This window comes from Drosophila elegans, unplaced genomic scaffold (assembly GCF_018152505.1).
Source record: "Drosophila elegans isolate 14027-0461.03 unplaced genomic scaffold, ASM1815250v1 contig_814, whole genome shotgun sequence".
In the NCBI taxonomy this organism is placed as follows: Eukaryota; Metazoa; Arthropoda; class Insecta; order Diptera; family Drosophilidae; genus Drosophila; species Drosophila elegans.
The window spans coordinates 8090887-8114030 of record NW_024546167.1 but is presented as its reverse complement, the minus strand read 5'-3'; the positions used below and the strand labels follow the sequence as shown (position 1 = coordinate 8114030).

Sequence of the window (23144 nt, the reverse complement as noted above, 5' to 3'; positions counted from 1 at the left end):
GGGATACTGAAGGGACGAGGGGACATGCGAGAAGAGCGAGCTGAGCGGAGGAAGCGACAGGATTCGGAGCCAGAAAGGCAGCTAAAATGCAAATAAATTTGCTGGCTGTGACTGTCATTGAGTCTGTAATTGTCAAGTGCCTTGTTGCTGTTGCTTTGCTCCTGCCCGTGTGTATATGTGTGTGTGTGTCATTGTTGTTGTCGTGGGTGTGTGTGTGTGTGGGTGGGTGTTGCTGTCGCTGACAACGTTTGGTTGTGTTAATTTAAAGCGCACGTCTCTTACAACGGCAAAAAATGAAAACCTACGCCCAGATTAAATTAAATATCAAGTATACGACGCGTTGTGCGTTTGGCGGAAATGCTCTGTGCCTGTGTTAGTGTGTGTATACATACATATGTATACGTATGTGCTTTACAAACATTATATCATACCATTTTGTGCGTGTGAAAGTTGATCTGTCCTTCCGCCGGCTCTGTTTGTTTTTTATGTTGTTAGTGGTTATGTGAGTGCTGCCCTTGTTAACGCCTTTTCTCTTTGGCATCAACCTTCGATGGTTTGGCCAATAAATTGTGTGTATTATAAAATTATTGACATGCTACCATGAAAAAGGCCGTTGGCAGTTCTTTGATACGTATGAACGGTATGATTAAAAAACAAGGCAATAAAAAGGTGGCAGTTTGTTGGTCAGCTTATAAATACTTTGGTTTATTTACTAAAAAAATACTTGAATTGGAGCTTAAATTCAGTTTATTTATTGCAACATTTGAGGATTATAACTTATTTCAAATGCCAGTGTATTAATTCTTGAAGGTGCATGAATTTAATGATGTGACGAACAAAATTCAATTAAAAAGAATGATATATAAGTTTTATATACATTAAAGTTCCGTTAAGTTTATTTTTCTTTTTTTTTTTTTAGTTCCACCCAATTTTATCACATTTAAAATCAACTACATATATACAATTTTATAGTTATGATTTTGAAGTATTTTAATGTATTAAATGGAAAATTGTTAAGTTAATTATTTTCGGGTAAATCGAATTTGACGTCGATCTGCTGGTCAATCCACTTCTTAAATTCAGCCACATCGGTGTAGGTGCCGGGAACATCTTTTTGTTTACATCCCACGCCCCAGTTGACAATGCCAATCTGCTCGAATCGATTGGGATCCTCGGCCATTGGACAGAAAAGTGCGCCACCGCCATCGCCAGTACAGGCATCCTTGCCTTCCTCGCCGCCGGCACAAATTAGACCCTTTGGCAGTTCGAAATCTGTGCCCATTCTGGTTTTTCTCAGCTGATTCTGGCAAATCTCCCTGGGCACGATCGGCAACTCTATTTTCCTTAGCACGGTGGCGTAATGCTTATCTCTGAAACCGTTTTTACCCCAGCCAGCCACCATACAACGAGTGGAATTTAGTGACCTTTTCTCAGCGGGCAGACAAATCGTATTTATTCGATACGTTAGTGAGAATTCTTGCTCCAGGAACAAGAGCGCCAAGTTGTTAACTCCATTTTTATAATCAAATGACTCATGAATCACAATTTTGACCACTTTCATCTCTTCAAAGGGATACTTTTCGAAAGGGTTTCCATATTCCCATTCTCCTGCGCTGACTATCATATCCTCCGCTGTTTTATTAACCAGTCGATGGGCTGAAGTTAAGACTACATCTGGAGCAATGAGCGAGCCAGCGCCAATGAAGCTGTCTTTATAAATCAGGGCTATTGTCCAAGGAAATTCACCAGGCTTAGCTTGATTTCCAGTAACATTTAGATTCAAATGAATAGCTTTTGGATTAGCTTGACCACATTTCGGATCTTCTGTTAAAGGTTCAGTTTCCTATAATTAATAAGTAAAAATCAATTAAAAATTTAAATTTACAAATTTTTTAACCCAGTTTGTTTTATGCTTTTTAATATACACTTGGCATGTGGCATGTGATACACATTTTAATTTATTTATTTATTAAACACTTACCTCTTCATTTTCCTGATCGCCTACAACATTTTCAGCAGCGCAGAAAATAATAAATCCGGAAAGTAAAATGAACAATGTCCAGACCTGGTACATGATTCTTTTCCGAATTTAAATTTAAATTGAACAAATATTCAAGCCACACTTTAATATTTATAAGTTAACGTTATCAGTTTAACAACAGATTTATTTTTATATTGAGATAAGGTATAATTAAATTTTTTTAAGCATACATATGTGCGTTCTGGGTGTTTTTCTAATCTATATGTATTCTAATACTTAAATCTTTATAAAATGTATTCGACAGCATAAATTTCTATTCTTTTGCGACGTCGTTTTGTTGTTGTTATATTGCTGACACAATTTTTTTGTTTCTGTTGTCCTTCAAAAAATGTTTTGCAATATAATAAAGGGGGAAAAAGAAGAAAATTAAAAAGGAAAGCGGACCATGTTGTGGGTGTGGTCCGCCCCCAGCTTCGCCGGCCTCACATTTATTCGGTTTTCTCCTGCTGTTTTGCTGGTTCTGCTTTTTTTTTTTTGCTATTTGGGTAGCTGCCTTTTCCGTTTTGCGTTTTAAAGTAGCATAATAAAAAGTAAAACAAATGCAGCGCACACGTTCAGTTATGCGAAAGGCGTCGCAGGACAACAGGAACGCAGAGGACAACAACAACAACCCGAAGACAAAATGGCTGCCACGAATGAGGAGCAGAAAGAGAGAAGGATAAGGATGGGGGGTTTGTGAGAGTGTGTGTGTGTGTTTTTGTGTGTGTGAAATGCCTGTGCGTGGCGCATATTCATTTATTTTATTTTCCGTATGCTTCTGGCTTGAAAGCGTTTAGCGCTGACTAGCTAAAAAAGTATCTACCTAAGCCAAGAAATATGTTCTTTAGACAGATACAACCAAAAGTAGGGTACATAAACGCTTGAGGCAGGTCGAAGATTGAACACCCTTTAAACAACATTAAGTTGTAAGCATTATGAGTTAGAAAAAAATAAAAAACATAAAACATAAGAAAAAAATTAAACGTAACAAAATAAAATTAAAAAATAATTATTTTGGGATCGTTCGGTAAATAGGTATTCATCGTCGAGTGGTATTAAAATTGCAAATTCAAACTGTAACTATGGTTTATTAAATAATATTACAACAAATGCAGGGTTTCAGACAAAATTTTATTTTGTATATTTGCAAAAACAAAACAAATAGAGCCAGTCTTATCTATTTGTTTTAGTCTAAAAATAAAACTATGTAACTAGTTACTAGAAGATTTGGAATCTGTCCACTGAAATATATTAGAAAAACATGCTTTCATAAATACTAAAAAATTAATGTCTATTTTTGTAACACAGTGTTATTTATTTTAAATATACGATTTTTCAAAGAATTTATACTATATACAAAATCAACAATAATCATATAAGCTCAGAGTATATTCATTATTAATCAGCAAGAACAAATTAAACAGAATGGAAGTCCCCGTTTGTTTATTTATATGCGGTTAAAAGGTTATCGACAGCATTGTTAAGCGACTAAAGCATTTTTTTCTACAGCTGTCTATTAAACAAATGCAAAATTGTATAAAAGTGAAAGACTATTCCATTTGCTGAAAAATGAAAAAACTTGAACAACTAATTGTGTTTTGTATAAATAAAAAAAATATTAAAATAAAAATATTATCTAAAAACAAGCAAATGGCGTAAACTTTCTATTACCGAAAGGCAAAGGAAATGGCCAAAACGACAGCTCGGCGTATGTGGCGCCATTATGTCAAATGATGATGTGCAGCTAACGAGGCTGATGATCATTGTCTAACATCTGGGCTCTCCCTTGCAGTGAAATATGGGTCAAATTCAAGTGAAAATTGCCTTCTGGCTCTCTTTTCGTTTGCAGGCAAATAAATTTAAGCGTGCTCTCATTTTGCACGTAATACAAAACTTTTTAACAGCGAAAAAATATAAGAAAACAAAACTGGCGCGTGCTGTCGTTTTTCTTCAGCGTCCAGCCTTCGCTTTCCCTTACCATTTTCTCATTTTCCCATTTTCCTTCTGCTATTTCATTTCCCTACTTGGCTTCCACTGTAAGTGGCATGTAAATTATTGTTTTCTGCCTTTGGCAGCTTATACTGTACTTCTACTTGGCATTCTCGACACTGCTGATTGAAGGTATAATCGAGTTAATGCTCAGAAGGAAATAGTAAAAGAGTTAATACTTTTTCTTAATGCTGGGGAAAGTATTTAAAATTTTACATGCATAAAAAAGTCACATTCAATTTTAAGTTTTTGGGCTTACAAACATTAAAGAACCCAATAAAAAAACTTGTATGTTCATTTGTTTTTATAAAGTAAACCGGTTAATGATGAAATGTTTGCATTGAAAATGTTGTTTAAAAAATTTCAAGTAAATAAGGCACATTTCATTTATCAAATAAACGAATGCCAATGATTTTTACGGTTTTAAATGCCGGGTGTTCTAATTTAATTTATTTTTTGGATGCTGCAAAGTTATTTAAAATATAAACTATTTTTTTTTTTTTGTTTGCAATCATTTGGCATATGCCTTGCGTTCGGTGTCTAGGCAATTATAATTTTTCGTGTGCAGTGGCTGCCTCCCAAAATGCAGATTGCTGGTCATTTGTTTTGGGCAAGTGGTTGCCCACTCCAGCGATTCAAAACAGGACATCACCATGCAACTTCCATGCGCCGATTCTGCTCCATTTCCCGGGCTGGGTGACAAATACAAAGGCCTTGTTAAGGGCCTTGTGGCTAAAACGTGGGGGCGTGGGCCAGAGAGATCGAGTTGGTTTTGTGTGTTTGGCTAACTAAGTGTGTGGCGAACAGTGTTGCGGGCTGCGAAGAGACTAATCGTAAATCAAGGCGACGACTCGGCGACGCACTTGAAGGGGCGGCATTGCGGGGAATCCCCCGAAATGGCTGAGAGCAGCTCAACTCCTTTATGGGGCTACTCCACTGGCTTTTGTGCGGTCCAAAATGCATTCGGTCCGCATCCCACACAGTCCATGATCATCTCCATACACATATATACATATATATAATATATATATTCGCAAATGTACATCTGTGTATAGCCAGGACTTGTCTATGCAAATATTTAAGTCTGTCGTTGTCGTTTGGTGGCGAAAATGCGAGCATGACATACAGCTGCCGGCAAACAAATGTTAAGTGGGGCGGAGACTTCTCGGGGCTGGTCCTTAATGAAAGTATAAAGCAAATTAAATATTTAATTTCATCAAATCCTCGGAGGCTTGTCTATTAAATGGACGAAGCAAATGCCAGGTAGGATGACTCAACTCCCGGAAGGTTATTTGCTTAATTAAGTACAGAGTAATGAAAAGCTGCTCCGCAAACACCCTTCAAGATTGGTCACTTTCGCAGTGCTTTGTTATTTTTCACCTTGTGATCAGTGCAGTAAATGTGGTAATATTATAAAGATTTTTTCACCAGAATTTGTAACCTCTTCAAACAATTTTCGTACTCGAGAGGCAGGTTTTTCACAAGGCAATTATAGCTGCTGGCACAACTTAACTTTTTTACCTTGTAATTAAAACAAGAAAAACATGCTAATATAAACCTAAATGCAGTTCTCTCGTAAAAAATAATAGAGCTAATCCATTAGGTGGAACAAAATCAACAAGCTTTGAAAGAAAGCAAAAACGGCAAAATTTAATATTGCAAAATGGGAGGGAAAATATAAAAAAAAAATGCTGTGCTAAGAAATTAGCAAAAAGAAATCACTGCTTCAGTGAACAGGGAAACATGCGCGTTGATGCGAGACATTGTTGCTCGCTTTCTCGCTGGAAAGGAGCTCAAGATTGGGGGTTTGGGGGTTGAGAACTAAAGTGTAGAAGGGTGACAGCGACATCTTCATTAAAATCTAATTAGCGCATTTCCAGACCAAGCCACAAAATGCCAAACCATACCAAAGAGTTGAGCCCACCGCGGCACTTGAGCTCATAATAACTCAGATGGGAAGAAGCCAGGACGAAAAGTCAATATAGCTAATGTTAAAATTGCACTGAGAGATATACAATTTAACTATCAAAAAATAGTTAGTTCGACAACTTAACAATTAACAAATTATTAAGAATTTGTTGTACTATAAAAAAGTCTTATTTCTTCGCAGAATCAAATTTTACGTTATTTTGAACATCCAGAAAAAGTATAAACATTTTCAAAGAAATATGTTTTTTTTGTTTTTAACAACCAAAAAAAATAAATAAATTTAATTTAATACTTGTCAAGAAATAATCTTTAAAGCGACTTTTCTAAAAATGAACCTCATGCTGAAATTTATAGAAACTATTTTTTTTTTCAAGTAAAATTTTATAAAAAAAATTAAAAATTAGACACAAATAAAATAGTCAGCGAAATAAATAAAAATCACCGATCAGAAAGTTAATTTGATGCAGCTTAAAATGTCAAAACTTGAGCAACCTTGAAGAGGGTCAATTGAAGGGGATCATATCAAGCGATGGGTTTTGTTTCAGTGCAAAAAGAATTTATAAATTTGCAATGGTTTTCCGTTCGAGAGCAGGGTTCAGGTAGCCGATTCTGCTGTTGCATCTGCTGTTGCATCTGCTGCTGCATGCGTAAGCTGCTTAACTTGAGCTGGAATTCGACAGGAGCAGAAGCCAAAGCTCAGGAATGCTCCTTATTCGCAGCTCCGCCCCTCTGGATGTCCTTGCTCCAGTTAAAGTTCGGCACCAGCTGCATACGCACCCGTCTGTGGGTGGGTCGTGGTCCGCCGGAGGGCTCCTCCTTGCGCAACATTTTCGAATTCCAGAGTCAACCGCAAAATGAAAAACTTTCTATGGCTGCTACTGCTGCAGCTACTGCTACTGCTGCTGCTGCTGCTGCTGCTGCTACTGCTGCTGCTACTGCTACTGCTGCTGCTGCTGCTACTGCTGGTACTGTTCTCGCTCTTCGAGTGCTACTACCCATATTGTATACATATTGTATATAGTTTTTTGCACCACCCAACCTTTTCCCCCCTTTCAGCCACCCACACACGTCCTTCGGGCGTGCATTGCATTTCGATGTTGCTCGCGTGGAAATTGCTTTATAAAATGTTGCCATCGCATGAAAGTTGGGTGAGGTTTTTGTGGGCGTGGTCCCTGCATCCGTGGCTAATATCTTGCAAGCCCCCGCAGATATACATATTGAATATAGGAATATTTTTTGCTTTTTTCATTGATTCTTTTTCTTACGCTTTGGCTGCTTGCTTGACATTCTTTTAATTTTCAATTTAATTTCCTTGCCCCCTCGATTTTACTTTTCCCTACTCCTTTTTTTAACCATTGCCTTTGATTTGGCAATAATTTGCTAATGGTTTTTCAACAGCTATAAATCATTTTTAGGGGAAAACTTTGGCGGACCAAGTACTTGCGTGAAAAGAAAATACTGGAAATTGGCTCAATCTAACTGTTGTTTTAATAAAAATTAAGAAAAACAATGCTATGCCATGATCTGTACTACCCAATGACGAAAAGGGCTGGATTTGTGTGAGTCAAGTGCAGCAGTCATATCTTGGGCGCTAAAAGCTTTTTATAGAATTTACATTGCTCAGAACATTACAAGTAAGACAAAGACAATGAGCAACTTCTAGCTATAGCAATACTTTCTTTTTTTTTTCTTACTTGTGTGGGTGACATTTTCTTTAGCCAACTAATGAATGCCTCAAAGAGCCTTCTCCTTGCAGTTTTAGTTCTGTGGTCACACACAAGCACACAAATGGTACATGGTTGGATTTTGGCCCAGGCCACAAATATTTGCAACGTGTGTGTGTGTGCGGGGGTTGTCCTCACAGCCACACATGCATATACAAGTACATGCTGAGAAAAAAAGTAACATAATTTAATATTTTCACTTTAAAATATTATTTTAATATATAAAATTAAAATAAAACTTTAAAACAGATTTAGTTATGTTTTGAAATAAGTTTTTTAGTTTTTAAGAAAGCGATTTTAAACCAATCAATATAGTAATTTTTTAATGAACTGAAATTTGTTTACAGATAATATGTTTAAATTGTATTTGAATGATAGGCAGGCAAGCATTTATATATTTGATTGGGAAGACGCATTTTTCTCTGGGTATATGAATTCATGGCAAAGCATTTTCTTCTATACTCAAGCAGTTTCTCGACTGCTGCTGCCGGCACTGAATCAGTTAAGAAAAGTTTTCTAATTAATTCGCTGGGGACATATACAGCGACACTCACACACACCCACAAGCCTGCTACTTTCTCCTCCCCTTTCTCTCCGCGTTGCAGCAAAAATATAATTTAACTGACAGTTTGTTTGAAAAGTGACAATTTGAATGGGCGTGTCCACACCTCCTATATAACTTCATTTCTAAATTGCTAATTTGTGGCACTTAAATGCATGAAAAAGACATAAAATGCATTTGCTAGCAGAGCCCGCTGCTTTTACTTCCGTCTGCTACTCCATCGATTATGATTATGGGAATTCATCAGGGAAAAAAAAACAGTGAAGAAAACTCATCAGAATTTTCCATTAAAACAAATGGCAGCACGTTCAATAAAAAAATCATTATAATGGCAAAGGACATCTTGGTGTGCGTGTGTGTTGGTTCGAGAGAGTGGTTGAGAAAATCAGGACAAAATGCTGAGCCCATTAACTTGGCCACTAAATGCGTGTCTCTGCTTTAATCTTAAACAAGAATGTGTGCGTGTCCCACTTCAGTTAGCAGAAGCTCCTCTGGGGTTAAGTGCAATGGAATGTGAAATTTAATTATATTACTCACAGTCGTGAGAGCTTATCCAAATACATAATATTTGTAATTCTTTAAGCCTAGATTTCTATACCTACAGCTAGTTTCATCCCCAAGCGAATATATTTGCTGTTTAATAAATGACCCATATTTTTGGGGACTTGGAAATCACAGCTGTAATGCTGTTATGTTTTAATATGTAGTAGCTAGACTTAAAATTTTAATAAAACTCTACATTTTTTTTTTATATTTTTGATTTCTTAAGGTTTTTAAAACCGATTGAATTTCAATATAAGCATAAAGTTAGTTGCTTTATTTAATCAACGTTTATTTAATGACTAGCTGCATTTACCACGCTTATGCTAGCAAATTTTTAGGAAAATCGCACAGAAACCGGGCGCTTAGCTATTGAAAACCTCATTGAATTAATAAGATTCATTAAAATCAATTAAATATCAATTTAAGAGTCGCCTGCGGCCATAGAAACGCCTCTCCCATTTCAAGCCGAGAGCCATTTCGAAAGTACATCGGCGTTTTATGTTGGACAATAAGAAAGCGCAAAAGTTTTACAGCTCTTTAACCCTTTTTTTGTAGTCTCGAACCGTCGCCCATCAGTTTTATTGTTGACGACAGTAGAATGTACTGAGAATTGTGTATCTGATGATTTTGTTTTTCATTTGCAGCGCTTCAAGGACAACGACATCGAAGTGAAGCGCAAGGATGGCATTATCCTGCTGCGTGAATTGGCCGGCGAGGTGAAGAACTTTATGGATTTCAAGCGCAATGCTGTTATGGTAAGTAAATATCTCTGACTCTTTCTTTTCGACGCGGGCCTTTACACCACCTCCTGCCCTTTTACACTGACAAAAATGGAAGAAAATTCAAAAAGTTTGTTTTTTATTCTTAAAATAATAATGAATTGAATTTATTGTATCCATTTTTAAAATTAATTGAAAGCAAAAAAACTTTTTTTTAATTTTAATAAAAATATTTTTAAAAAACTTTATTGAAGGTATCCGGTGCCCTTAGAGTAACTCTTATTAAACTTTTTGAATTATGGTAACCTAAATAAAATTATATAGTTAAAACAAGAATTGTAAGCCTTATCCAAAGTATGACATACTATAACTCATACGCCATGTTGGCGATAAGAAATGTGCTTTTGGTTGGTTTTTTCGAATGTACCATACCCTGCTCTTCCCATGCGCCTACAATTGACAAGTGGCTCAATCTCTAAAAGCTCAAGGGAAAAGTGGCGGGGGGAGTACTCACAAATGTTGAGGACGGCACTAAAAAACACAACAAAACAATAACACGCGGACGGGACACCGTCTCCAGTGGGACACTGGCGTAAAGTGGAAAACAATAAATTGCCGTGGGGCCAGTCTCATTGCGGTGGTGTTGCTGGTGGGTGGAGGGAGGTTGGTCGACCTGTGGGTGGTGATGTGGCGGTGGTCGGCGCCAAATTGAAATTAAAGTGCGCCCCGCCACAAGCTCAAGTTTTTGATGGCGCCCGCAGCTGCTGCGTGTGCGTGCCCAGCGATGTCACGAGCCGTAGTTCCGCTCCTGGCAAACGACGAGTTGCCTGCCACGCCCCCCGCCCCCCGCCTCCGTTCTGCGGTCTGTCTGTGTCCTGCGTATCAATGAAGTCCTTCTGCTATCTGGGTTATTTGCCGCGGGCCACGATGGGTTAATGATGAACAGTGGATTATCGATAAACGGAAACAGGGGCTCCTATGTCACTGTGAAAAGAGAATGGCTTTGCTTGGTTATGTGTTTTGTTTTCGGCTACCCAAGTTTACCCACTTGATTTCCCAGCTAAATTGAAAATATTCATTTACATTTCTTCTGGAGCGAAAAAATATTTATTTATTTAAATTTTATTATTTCTATGCCTGGCCTGAAATCAATGTTTTTCTAAAGAAACAGATAAGAGATATCAACAACTACGGTTGCAAAGTTCAATCAGATTTGCATTGTATAATATACTTGAAAACAAATGACTAATGGAACACATTCTAATATAGTCGTATTTTAAATGTTGGCAAAAAAAAAACATTACATTTTTCAAGCTGGTTGTTATTGTTTTTCTTTTTTCTTTTTTCATTTACATTAACTTAAAGTCGTAGTCCGGTGTTGTTGAAAATAACTCAGCAGCGCCTTCATCGTCTTCATTGTTGGTTTGGATAGGTTCGATTATGGCCGGGCGAACAACTGCCTTGATGGGGCTGTCATTTCCATTCCAGACAGGATTTACATTTTGCGGACCAATTTCGTTGACGCCAAATTGAGGAACATTCACTTGGCCACCATTTGAAAGACCATTGTCAAAGTTAGGATTGTAATTGTTGTTTCGATCATTCCTGTTCCTTTCTTGTTGGCCAGCGGCCCATTGTGTTGGGGTATTCTGAAAATTCGGTTGAGCTCCGTTTGTAAAACCATTGTCAAAACTAGGAACGTAATTATTGGAGCCATCTTGGTTGTTGCCCCTTACCCTCTGACCCTGGTTATTTCCTTCAAACCAGATTAAGCCTGGATCGTTGCGTTGAGGTGGATTCTGCATAGGCGGTTGACCTCCATTTGAAAAATCATTGTTAATACTAGGTCCGTTATAATTGGAGCCACCTTGGTTGTTGCCCATTCCTCTCTGACCTTGGTTGTTTCCTTCATTCCTGTCAAAGTTTGGTTCTTGTTGGCCTGTGGCCCATATTGCTGGGATATTATTGTTATTCGGAATGGAAAGTTCGGGCTGGGGAGGTGGGTAAAAAACCGGCTCCTGTTCGCCAACGTTCGAAACTCGGTTGGTCTCCTGGATAATCCAATTGCGAAATTTGGCCACGTTGGTATAAACGCCCGGAACGCCCTGAATTCCGCAATCTACGCCAAAGTTGACAATGCCGGCCAGCTCATAGCGCTGGGGATCGCTTAGCAGGGGACAGGCCAGCGGAGAACCACCGTCGCCCTTGCAAGAATCCTTGCCAGGCTCTCCGCCTGCACACATCAGGCTGTTGTCGAGCTCCCACTCGTTTCCGTAGTATCGACGAAGTGCGTATTGACACCTATCGCTGGGGACCACTGGTAACTCCACCTTCTTCATGATGTTCATGTGTGCATAGTCCTGGAAGGACTGCTTACCCCAGCCACTGAAGATGCAGCGGGTGTAGTCGAAGTTCCTATCCGACTTCGGCAGGCAGATTGGGTTGATATTACTGGCAAGCTTCAAAGGTGCCTGAAGGAACAGAAGGGCCACATTATTGGCCCCGGTGTTTTTGATGAAGCCAGGATGACGAATAATCAACCTGACGCCAGCGTCAACATGCGGCAGTTGTTCAGTGTCCGTTTTAAAGTCCCACTCGCCAGCCCGCACAATAAGCTGGTTTGCGTTTAGGTTGTCGGTCACATGTCTGGCTGTTACAACCACATCTGGCGAGATCAGGACACCGCCAGCCAGGTACTCGCGATTTACGTTCAGAAGAGCCACCATCCAAGGCAACTCGGCTTCCTGGGCCATGCCTTCTAGATCGGACATGACGAAGGTCACTCCTCTGCTGTTGACCCATCCGCAGTTGGGGTTGACCGGCTCATCAACGACAACGAGTTGTTTGTCAGTCTAAAATGGCCACCAATAAATATAACTCTCTTTCACATAACCGCATACCAAGGCACTTACACGCAAATTATCATTTTTACAGCAGATTTCGGTGGAATGACATCCGAAGTTCCCTGCCTCTAGCGCTCGATAGCCCAGTTGATACCGGCACGTATGACGCGGAACGCATTTGTGAATTGTTGAGTCACTGCATTGCTGTCCAAGGACATGGCAAGTGGCCAGCAGAAGGCACAGGATATAAAGCACTCCGCGTAGAAGACGCATTCTTGTTTTGCGGTGAAAACAATACTACGGTCTCTCGCAAGAATAAGTACCTTTTAAAGCTCAGCTTCGCTTGCTGATAACCCGCATAGCTCCGTCCGGCTTCGTGTTAACTGATAAGCCGACCAGAGATTACGCATCGAAACGGAAACAAAAAACCCCAACCACTTGGTGATTCAATTGTTAAATGCTTTGTATTTAGATACAGATACAGATTGCCCCGAAATATGATCTTAAGTCAGCGTCCAAATGCATTGGCTAACTTTTGTTGCTGTTCATGTTTGACTATATAGCTATATGACAGCTCCCAAAAAAAAAATCGGAAATGAAAATGAAAAAAAATTATGACTTCGCTGTATTTATTTTTTGGTAAATTAACTACAAGGTATAGTTATTGTTTAATCCTTTAGAGTTACTGTTTTATTAAAAAACATACAGCATTTGAAAGATCGCAAAAATCAGCGGAAAATCGATAAAGCTTCATTGTTTTTAAACATATACCCATACAAATTTAAAAATATTTTCGATAATAACAGTGTTGGGCATTCAACTTTCTTTCCTTATCTCATGCTGTTAAGCTTTGCACTTACGTTTCCGAGAATTCTAAAAGCGATAAGGTTATAGTTTAAATAATAGGAGTTTTGCCAAAGCCAAATTCTCAAGCTCTAGTTTGTTGTTTACTTTGTGTTTTATAAATCAAAGAAAAAGATGAGAAAAGTACAGTCTAAATGTTATGTTATTGAACAAAAAAATCTAAATATTATTGATCAGAGAAGTAAAAAACCCATAGTCTCAAGCCCAATGATCTTGGCTATAAAGTGAAGAAGGTATTTTCGATCCGTCCGAAGATAAAGATTCTAAAACCAAAAAATAAAAATAGAAAAGTGTCGTTAATGAGGCCTTTAAATGGGAGCTTTCGTTTAAATGGCCTACTGTATTTCAAGCGAATCATTTTGATTGATTGGTTTGGAAAAGTGTCTCCTTAGCCAGCCTCCCCAGTTCTCCACATAAATAATATTCCCTGTGATTCCATCACACCGTCTAGCTTGTTGTTTCTGTCATTGACTCATTCGTCTTCGATGTCAGGCCATTCATCTGCTGGAAAGTTTTCCCCTGGGCAAATTTCCTTAATGGTGAATTGTTTTATATGCCCTACTACATTAACTTCTCCCATCCATTTAATTTAATTATGAAATTATTTACAACTTACTTCGAGATTTGCGGCAATACAAACACAGTGAAGCCAATAAGCCACTGCTTATCATTTAAATATAATAATCAACACAGTGGGCGGGTCCCACTTTCACCCTGGCCATGACGTCCAGTGCGTGGGTATACATAAATAATTTTTCATTATTTCCGCAAAATATCGATTAAATTCGTTTTGTGCCCGCCGTTTTTGTTTTGGTTTGTTTGGTCCTTACAAACGTTTTCTTGTGCACAGCACGCACTCATAAACCAATTGTACCCATATTCCCTGACTCCAGTAAGCCGAAGGTCCTTGGTCCTGGCCAAAACGCATACAAAGCACCATTAATTAAAAACCAACCCACACGACAGTCGTGGCAACATCAAAAACAGTCAGCAACAAAATCATCGATAAGCGAGACACAAAGAAAAGTGGGGACTTCTGGGATGAAACAAAATCTTTATATTTAATCCAGAATTTAAAACATACCTAACCGTTAACGTCCAATTTATGTTATTATAAAAGTTTGTTCCTAAATAAATAAATAAACGAATTAATTAATTTATTTATAAATCAAACACGCGAATCGGCCACTGCTTATCTCTAAAACCAAAATTTTGCAACAAGCAAAAACCTCAATACCTCAATACCAATACTAAAAGCAAAATACAAAATTGTCTTTAAATAGTCTATTCCAAAATAATTTTGATATATAAATTTAATTCTAACAGCTTTTACAAAGTCTTACTTTATTTTCCTGTGTATTAAGTTATCAGTACCAAAAATAAAACATATAATAAATTTTATTTTGTATAATCAATTGGGGCAATTGAATGTAAAGTCCCAGTTTTCTTGCAAAATGTGTCCAATGACGCCAGAAATTTTACATATGCCTTGACTATATCCCACAAACATATTTGTGGGGATGAAATCTTGATTAACAGTACTGGGGCAATGCCCACTTCATAATTGTCATATATTGATACCGGTTTTATGGTACTCTTGGCCTAAAGTCGACTGACAAGCTTAGCTTGCCAGAGGCGTCGCCGAGTGGGAAAGACTGAAAAGCTTTGCCGGCATATTATTGGCATTAGAACAAAAAGTAAATATTGCTGTGAACCTGGAATATCGCTTTAAATGATAATGAGATGCACATGTCAATTCGCATCGGAAATTCCTCTAGTGAACAACGAGTTTTGAGCTGGGAGAGCTTTGCGATTCCATCAATTGTTGACCCGTTTCTACCCTGGTAATTGATACCTGCGTAGTGTTGCACTGCATTCGGTTGTGGGAATCTCCCGGTTCGATTATTTGAGCATATAATCTCGTTGCAAAGCTGAATTAAAACGGCAGTATATCTCCGCTGATTGCAACGAACACATCGATTGGAAATGGAATCGCATACCTTTGTCTTGCTGCTGCTCATTGGCTGCCTGATTGTTGGCTGTTGTGTGGCGGCACCTCAGGGCTGCAACGGCGGCTTCTATGCCAAAAACGGTAATTTGGTGCTCGATCTGAAGGACATACAGGGCCTTCTTAACTGTGTTAACAGGCAGCATCAACAGCGCGGATAATCGTATATTTAGTTCTATAACAATACACTGTGCAATGCAAAAAAAAAAAAACACGAAAAATGTCCAATAAAAACCTCTAAGCCGACAAACTATTGATGGTAATTGAAATTGGTGAGCCTGTTTGCCAATACACAACTGCTTATGCAGGTGAAGTGGTCATCGCACGCGGGTATTGTATAAACAACATTGCGTATGTGAGATTTTATTAGCGCGCACATGTTGGGATAGAAAATAAATAAAAGCAGAAATAATAACCCGTTTTTTTGTTTACCAGAATATACATTCCCCTCTGTTCATTGCCTCTGCCAATTTAATCTTGGAAATGAATATTAGCATCAAAGATCGATTAAAATTAAATTGCATTCACGTAATTTTTAAAAAAGTCGTTGTGAAGTTCGCAATAATAAGTCACACCGAAAATAATTTGTAATTGTTTCTTTAACCTTCTTTTTTCTCAAACTTTAAAATCAAATACGTAAGCGCCTAGTTAAAAAATAAAATAAAATCAAAGATTTCATTAGATTAAGCTCTATGATATCAAGATAACTAAATAAAGGCCATATTCACTGAAACAATATACGAAAAAAAACTGTTCACAGGTTTTTTCATAACTGATTTTAAATTATTTATAAAAGTCTAAAGGTGGTTTTATAAAATGACTTGTTTTCTTAAATTTTTAATAAATGCTTAAATCGGAACAAGAAAATGAATATTGACTTGTCAAATGCCTTGATACTTGACTAAGAAGGGACTTTTTTTATTTAAAATAACTTTCTTAGACTCGTAAACTAACCATAATATGTGGTACTTATATATCGGATTTTGGTCGGGAACTGCGAACTAAGTGCTATAGTATTTGGCGTCCCGCTGGCCCCATTCGCCTGCCGACGACAATTTGCGCTCATGTCGAACATGAAAAATAATGAAAAGCAACTCGAGCGCGACCAGACGAGCACCTGCCAGTCCCCGCCCCTTTCACCTTTCACCCTTCAGCCTTCAGCCTTCAGCTTTTCCCCCCGTAAACGTCACACTCAGCCCCACGTACATATATGTGCACTCTCTTTTATGTACCATTGGCCTCGCATCACTCGGTTGGGCACCTGCAGGTTGCCCTTTGTTTGGTGCGGCATTAAAATGCTAATTGCCTGTAAACATAAAGGCAACTGCAGATGCCACAAATACACACACACACACAGGCATCACATACGCACCTCATTTTCCACTTTGTTCGGAGGCGTATGCGTAATAATTTGTACACCACCACACTTCGATGGCAAATGTAGCAAACAACGTGTGGCAATCGCCGCTGCTAATTCGATTTCTATCAACGCCTGTCAATGCCGTTTTAACTGAGCTGTTGCCAATGCAACCTGAAACCTTTAAGGACTCTTCCGTCTCGTCCTGCACTCTCACTAATCGTGTCCTGTTGCTGACAGCAGTTATTTGCATTCGTTTGCAAGTTAAAATTGACTTTAAAATTGCATTTAATGGCGGAAAAATGGCACAGTCACGGCCCCTGCACTCGTCGTCATTTATTTCCCACTAGTGTTGACATTTTGTCCTTTTTTATCGATTTAATTTTATTAGGGACTCATTGATTTATATTTTAAGATTTTAGAAATTCGTGTGTATTTTATTATTTATTTATTTAAAAAAAAAATTTAAACTATATGAAATAATTAGTTTTAAACTAAAATGACAATGATAGTTATAGCCATCTTTACTGATTTATTTCTCTGAGTTTCAAGTAAGCCATTAATAAACTCATTAATACACATACAAATTGGCTATAAAAATATATATTTTGTAGTGTCGTTACGGTTCAAATTCAATTTAATTTTAGAAACTGAAAATTGACGTCTTTAATTTACAATTTTAAAATATTTTTTTAAATTAAATATGTCAATTGCAATGTAAAAATGTAGAATATTGTTCCTTTTAATTGCTTTTTCTGACAGATTTGTATTTTTTTTGATAAACATAGCTAGGCAGCACTGTTTTACACAGTGTCTCTGCTCGGTTCGTTTTCCTTTTGGCCCACCACCCCACATACCCACGCCCACATCCTGTGCGCTGTTGACTCCTTTGCCATAATGCCACTTGCACTTTGACGTTGACATTGCGCGAGCGAGAGGGCAGACGCAGCTAGAGCGAGAGGGGACGATGGTTGGTTGGATAGGGGACAAGAGTGTGTATGTATCGAGTATATTGGAAAGCTGTTCGGGTGTTTTAAATAGAAACATGCAGAAACGCGACAAAAAATGTCTTCACACTAAAAGCATTTGCCTTCCACTAAAAAAGACGAGAGAATGGAATCTTCAGAATGACAGCACACACATTTTTTGACACTTACTCTACGTTGTAATTGCAGTTGCGACAGATTTACGGATCTGGACATTAAATAGTTACGACCCAATAAAAATGGCTTAAAGGTTGAATTTCAATGATAAGGAAACGTTTTTTGGTTTATTGTGAAATGTATTTCTTAATTTGGTTTAATTTTTCAGTTCATGGCATGACTTATTGCCAATCTAACTATGCAGTTGCATTTAATATTGCTTGGTAAAAACCCTACAGCTTTTTACTTTTGAGCTTAGCAACAATCTTATGGATTCCAGGGAAGAAGAAAAGACCCAACCACATTGCAAAGTTACACTTTGACTGGGTAAGAAAGTGTTTATAATCCCCAAAGCAGACCGCATTAAATGCGAGTGTGAATGTGTCGTAGAAGCCCAGTCAGCCAGTCAGCCAGTCACACTTGTGGCTAAAAATACCCAACAGATTTGGCCAGGACAGACAGAGCAAAGCAGAACCGAGTCGACTTGTAGAGGAAAGGTACCAAAACAGGTGCCACCCACTTGATGTCAGCCTGTTTGCCGCTGGGCTACTCATACTGATCAGAGGCTTACCTACAAAAGAACCCCCCAAATATTTAGCTGAACTCATATTAAAACGTAATATAAATTTCTTTTTCGGCTGCACAACTTATTGCTCCAACATTTGGCACGTCCATTCAGATGGCAAATATATTGGGCGTCTGGCAAAGGGAAAAAAATCGCTGTGAAAGAATTGCTGGAAAAAGAAAAGTTAGAAATCGTAGCTTAAACACACATCTTGCATTATCCAGTGAGCAAAGTGGAAAAAGGGGGAGCTGAGGGATGGAAAATCAGTCGGCTGGCTCTGGCTTTTCACTTGGCAAATGGTCAACGCGGGTTCGTTCTTACCCAGCCGTTGCTTTTCTTTTTGCCCAGCACACTTTCAGGCTGTTGCTCCAGCCAACGCCCAGAGTCCTTATCCTTCTTGCGAACAAATTGCGTGCAAGTAGCTGTATTTTGCTAATTCCGGCAAAACCCAGGCACTGCAACGCTGACATTTGAGCAGTCCTCAGTCTCAGTCGCAGTTTCAGTCGCAGTCTCAGTCGCAGTTTTGGTCTTCTAGACCCCGTTCCAGTGGCATTGCCATAGCCAGCCATCGTTGGCGTTGTCATTGTTGGCTTTTGAATGTTAAGATGTCGACAGCTGCACAGACGAGCGACAGGGAAGCCAGCTGGTGTCAACTGAGAATTGTGTGTGTCTGCGAGAGGGCATTGCTCAGGGTCGGGTCTGCAAGCCCAATCCCCATCCAAGTACCCATCCATGCAACCCTTTCTGCCACGCAGACACCTCTCATTTTTTTTGTTTTTTTTTTTCATTCGCTTTTTGCACCCCCTTCCTGTGCATATCTTTTCTGTCGCGCTGCCTCGACCTTTCCATAAGTGCATAATATTGTAGCAAAAAAATGTACAACAAATATTTCATAATACACGGCCATGTTTTTTGTCTGCCGTTCGGTACCATGTTCCATCCCGAGTTCAGCTAGACAAAGCGACTACGCATGTTGGCAATTATTTACATGGCTATGACTTTGTTGGTCTTTGCGAAAAAACTGGGGGTTCAGATGAATAACATCTTATAGGGTGTTGTCATTCTTGGTGCAACAATTTCTCAGTACATTCATTTGAGGGGAATGTTAAGCTAAAAGAAAATCAACCCCCAAAAATAATCATGAAAAAAGTTCATGCAATATTTCAAACTTAAAAACATAATAGTTTAAGTTAGGTAAAATTAAGTCTAAGCGTATGTAACAATATATTTTTTATTACCCTCATAAAGTTTAAGTCCCATTTTTCACAAATATAAATATTTAAACTGCTATGTAACTTAAATTGTAAGTCATTCCTTGCACATATTTAAATAAAATATATTGTCTAATGAAATTTGAAAGGCTAATGAGAAAAGCGGTTATGTCCACTTCCAACCCTCAGCTCCAAAGGAGCCGACCAAATTGAATAACTACTTGGAAGCAACTTTATCCATTTTTACCTGCCTTTGGGCCATGGAACAGAAGTTTCGTCTGCTGCCAACCAAAGACTCGAAATCCGATAGAAACTTCCTTGCCATTTTCTCTTAGTCGCTCTAGTCGCTCACTTACCCCCAGTGTGATCCTTTCTATTGACTCACTTTCGGCAGTGTTTATTATTTAATGCCTTAACTAGCTCCCTACTCAACACCTTTTTTGGGCAAACTTTAAGATTCCTTAACTAATTCGAGCTCTCGGAAAATGTGCAAATAACTTTGCCAGTTTGCAGATGGAGAGGGGATCATGGCCCACCTGAGGAGAAGTTTTCAATGCAACAACTTTCTTTCCCACTCCCCAACTGGCATTCCAGCCCTTAAAAACTCCACCCCTGCCATTTGTCTAAGCCGCTGACACATTCCCGTGGCACCAACGGCAGCCAATTTACATTGAAATCTTCTTCAGACTCGGACTGGGCGTATATATGCCCCAGAGAACCAAGCCGAAGCTCAAGCATTTTTATTCTACTCTCCTGCTCGGCGTTCCCATTGTGCAAAAGTAGTTGAACTATTTCAATGCACCCACATGCAGCTTAGCTCGGCAGCCACTGCAGCATCTTCAGGTGCACTAAAGTTCACCCACCAAACACAATCCGTTCTTTTTCTTTCCCCGCGGGGAAGGGGGGGCGGTGGTTCGGGTGTGGGCGTGGCACGTCTCTCAGTGTCTATGACTGCAGGTGTTTGTCCTCCTTCGAAAGGGAGGGGAGCAGCCCCCCTTTTGGGTCTAATTTCGCTGCAGCTAAAGTTCTTGTTTGCGTCTTATGAAAATGCATACTGTGGGCACCGAGCTAAACTTGTGAAGATAATTTGTGCGCCAACTTGGAAATACCTCCACGGCAACCCAGTGATTTGTTAAATTCCGCCTGTGTCGTAAATTGGAATCCAATTGAATATGCTAGCTGGTAAAACCACCCATACACTTGGCCGTAATTATAACTAGGTTTATCAACTGTTTAAATGTCTTTTAAGGTTTAGTTGAATTTAAACGAAGTTTATGTTCTTAAAATAACAAATAAATAATAACTACTTATATTGCGGTAACTTTCTATGGCTCCAAAAAATAACGAAAACGGAATGACTTATTGATGATAAAGTTTTAATATACCTTAGATAAAAATTTAAGATGGAAAGGTATTTCAAAATGAAAAGACATAAGAGTTTTATCCAAAAAGTGTACATCAATAATGCACAACCAGAGTTGTTTAAAAAGTGTGGCATACTTTTAAGCTGAATTTCGATATTACCGCGCAGATATATCCCAGGGCCCTGGGCTTTGAATTATACTCCACATACACACGCCCAAGTCGAACCGAAAGTTTGCTAAAATAAGGCAAAACGAAGAAAGGCAAACTCCAGTGCTTTGTGCAATTTAAGTTGCAGCGAAGAGAATAAATTGCATAAAGCGCACAAACTTTTACAACTCCTATCCCATTACGCTGGAGAAATATTTAAGCAGATTGATGGTGAGTGAGTGAGTAACCGAACAACTCCTCTTTTTATTTCAGCGCCTGATGGACTCCGCGGAGCAGGCGGCCCTGTCGGAGCTGGAGGGCCAGGGTCAGGGGGAATCGCCCCTGGGGGGACAGCAGCAGCACTACGATGCCCGGCGTATCAACGAGTATAATGCCGATGGGAAGCTGGCGGACGGAGCCCGCCACATGGACATCCGGTTCATGCGGCGTTTCGAACGCCTGCCGGTCAATCTCAGTCTAAGCTCGATTCTGGTGCCGCACGGCGTCGACTTGGACGAGGCGGACGTTAAGTCGGCGCTGCAGTGGAGCGCCCACTTGGACCCGCTGTTCCAGAACAACTTAGAGCAAGATCCGGCCCTGTCGTGGCAGTACTTTGGCTCCTCCACAGGATTCCTGCGCCGCTTCCCGGGCACCGCCTGGCCCCCGGAGGGCTCCAAGGGCAGCAAGCTCATCCACGACTTCCGCGCCCACAATTGGTTCGTCCAGGCCGCCTCCTCGCCCAAGGATATTGTGAGTATTTCGTTTTCGTCTGACACTAATATCACCCATTCAGCAATTGCAATTAAACACCATTAATGTTTCAAAAAATACAATGATACAAAAATTGAATTGACATTAAAATGTTATATAATTTTTTAATGAAACATTAAATCATAATTTTTAATACAATGCATAATAAATGCATGATTTAATATTTAAATGCTACAATTAATGTGAAAAAAATTAGATTTAAAATAGTTTCTATTTGGTTTAAATTAGATTTTTTGTAAAATTAAATTATTATTATTAAATAAGGCTAAATGCCGCATTTAAAATTAATGCGATAATTAAATGCGATTAAAAACCATTCGCCACGGACGTATTTATGAAAAATATCGGAAAATACCGATGTTTAACGATGTTTTGTTCGGTCCACCACTATAACAGCTGTTTTCTATATGCACGGTTGGCGCAATTTTTGATATCTTTTGAATATAAAATCTATTTTGAATAAAAATGACTGAAACCTAGAGCGTACGCTGCAAATTCTGCCCGCAGTACCACAATGCATTACTGCTGGATCTCTGGCAGGAAATAACTCCCACATATACGGGGATTCTTGCTCTTAGTATAAACTGTAGTGGTCTCCATTGCAAATCCTTCAAACAACGCAATCAGCTTCCCTTCCTAGTCGTCCAAGCATTAAAGAGTTGAGTAAACTCACTCATATTCATTATTTGTGATTAATTTCTTTTGGATTTGCCAAAATTCGAAAGTAAACAAACACAGATCAGCTGTTCGTGCCATTCACATGTCGGAGTAGCATTGCTAAATGCTAATGCGCCTAGGGAATCAGGCTGTAAATCAATAAAGAAAAATAATCTTCATATGGATTATCATTTCTTTTATTATACATAATTTATTATATTGTGTGCGGTTCTACCAAAGTGTTAATTTTACCATGAAGCAATTTAAGTTTAATTTGAAGACTTATTGAACAATTTTTGTTTACTTTGCTTATTAACTATTGGAAACAATTAATAAATATATGTATGTGCCTTCCTAGAGATATTTACTGATTTCAATTTATGTATGTCCTTTCCCCCATTAGATGATTCTCCTGGATGCCTCGTCGAGCATGACAGAGAAGTCCTTTGACCTGGGCATGGCCACCGCCTTCAACATACTGGACACCCTGGGCGAAGACGACTTCGTGAATCTCATCACCTTTTCGGAGGTGGTGAAAACTCCCGTGCCGTGCTTCAAGGATCGCATGGTTCGGGCCACACCCGACAACATACAGGAGATCAAGTCCGCTGTCAAGGCCATCAAGCTGCAGGATACGGCTAACTTTACGGCAGGTCTGGAGTACGCCTTCAGTTTGCTGCACAAGGTAAGATACCTACATACATGCCAAAAAATGAAAGTAAATGTGG

The 23144-nt window shown here is 39.0% G+C and overlaps 4 protein-coding genes across 7 annotated transcripts in view; 2 read left to right on the top strand and 2 right to left on the bottom strand.

Moving 5' to 3' along the window:
• Nucleotides 1-23144, top strand: part of LOC108138164 (voltage-dependent calcium channel subunit alpha-2/delta-3) — a 42053-nt gene that overhangs the window by 12765 nt on the left and 6144 nt on the right. For 2 of the 4 annotated variants that reach the window (XM_017260255.2, XM_017260254.2), the window contains exons 4-6: nucleotides 9412-9522; nucleotides 21262-21738; nucleotides 22820-23101. In XM_017260255.2, the coding sequence (XP_017115744.1) occupies nucleotides 9412-9522; nucleotides 21262-21738; nucleotides 22820-23101 (870 nt within the window). Of the gene's footprint in view, nucleotides 1-9411; nucleotides 9523-21261; nucleotides 21739-22531; nucleotides 22568-22739; nucleotides 22759-22819; nucleotides 23102-23144 lie in introns of those variants that run through there. The other 2 variants (XM_041710161.1, XM_017260256.2) reach the window with 2 other exon arrangements.
• Nucleotides 941-2104, bottom strand: LOC108138166 (phenoloxidase-activating factor 2). The gene is made up of 2 exons (XM_017260258.2): nucleotides 1982-2104; nucleotides 941-1843 (listed from the first exon to the last, which is right to left on the bottom strand). Exons 1-2 carry the CDS (start codon nucleotides 2072-2074, stop codon nucleotides 1019-1021), a joined length of 918 nt encoding a protein of 305 aa, XP_017115747.1. The 5' UTR covers nucleotides 2075-2104; the 3' UTR covers nucleotides 941-1018.
• On the bottom strand, nucleotides 10571-12635 carry LOC108138165 (CLIP domain-containing serine protease 2). Its single transcript, XM_017260257.2, has 2 exons — nucleotides 12399-12635; nucleotides 10571-12338 (listed from the first exon to the last, which is right to left on the bottom strand). Exons 1-2 carry the CDS (start codon nucleotides 12600-12602, stop codon nucleotides 10836-10838), a joined length of 1707 nt encoding a protein of 568 aa, XP_017115746.1. The 5' UTR covers nucleotides 12603-12635; the 3' UTR covers nucleotides 10571-10835.
• LOC108138169 lies at nucleotides 15115-15616 on the top strand. The gene has a single exon (XM_017260260.2). It carries the CDS (start codon nucleotides 15180-15182, stop codon nucleotides 15360-15362), a length of 183 nt encoding a protein of 60 aa, XP_017115749.1. The 5' UTR covers nucleotides 15115-15179; the 3' UTR covers nucleotides 15363-15616.

Coding starts and splice junctions, on each gene's coding strand:
- LOC108138165 (XM_017260257.2), bottom strand. CDS start 12,602: ATGCGTCTTCTACGCGGAGTGCTTTATATCCTGTGCCTTCTGCTGGCC. Junction 12,339..12,398: donor GTAAAAATGATAATTTGCGT/GTAAGTGCCTTG, acceptor TGGCCATTTTAG/ACTGACAAACAACTCGTTGT.
- LOC108138166 (XM_017260258.2), bottom strand. CDS start 2,074: ATGTACCAGGTCTGGACATTGTTCATTTTACTTTCCGGATTTATTATT. Junction 1,844..1,981: donor GCGATCAGGAAAATGAAGAG/GTAAGTGTTTAA, acceptor TATTAATTATAG/GAAACTGAACCTTTAACAGA.
- LOC108138169 (XM_017260260.2), top strand. CDS start 15,180: ATGGAATCGCATACCTTTGTCTTGCTGCTGCTCATTGGCTGCCTGATT.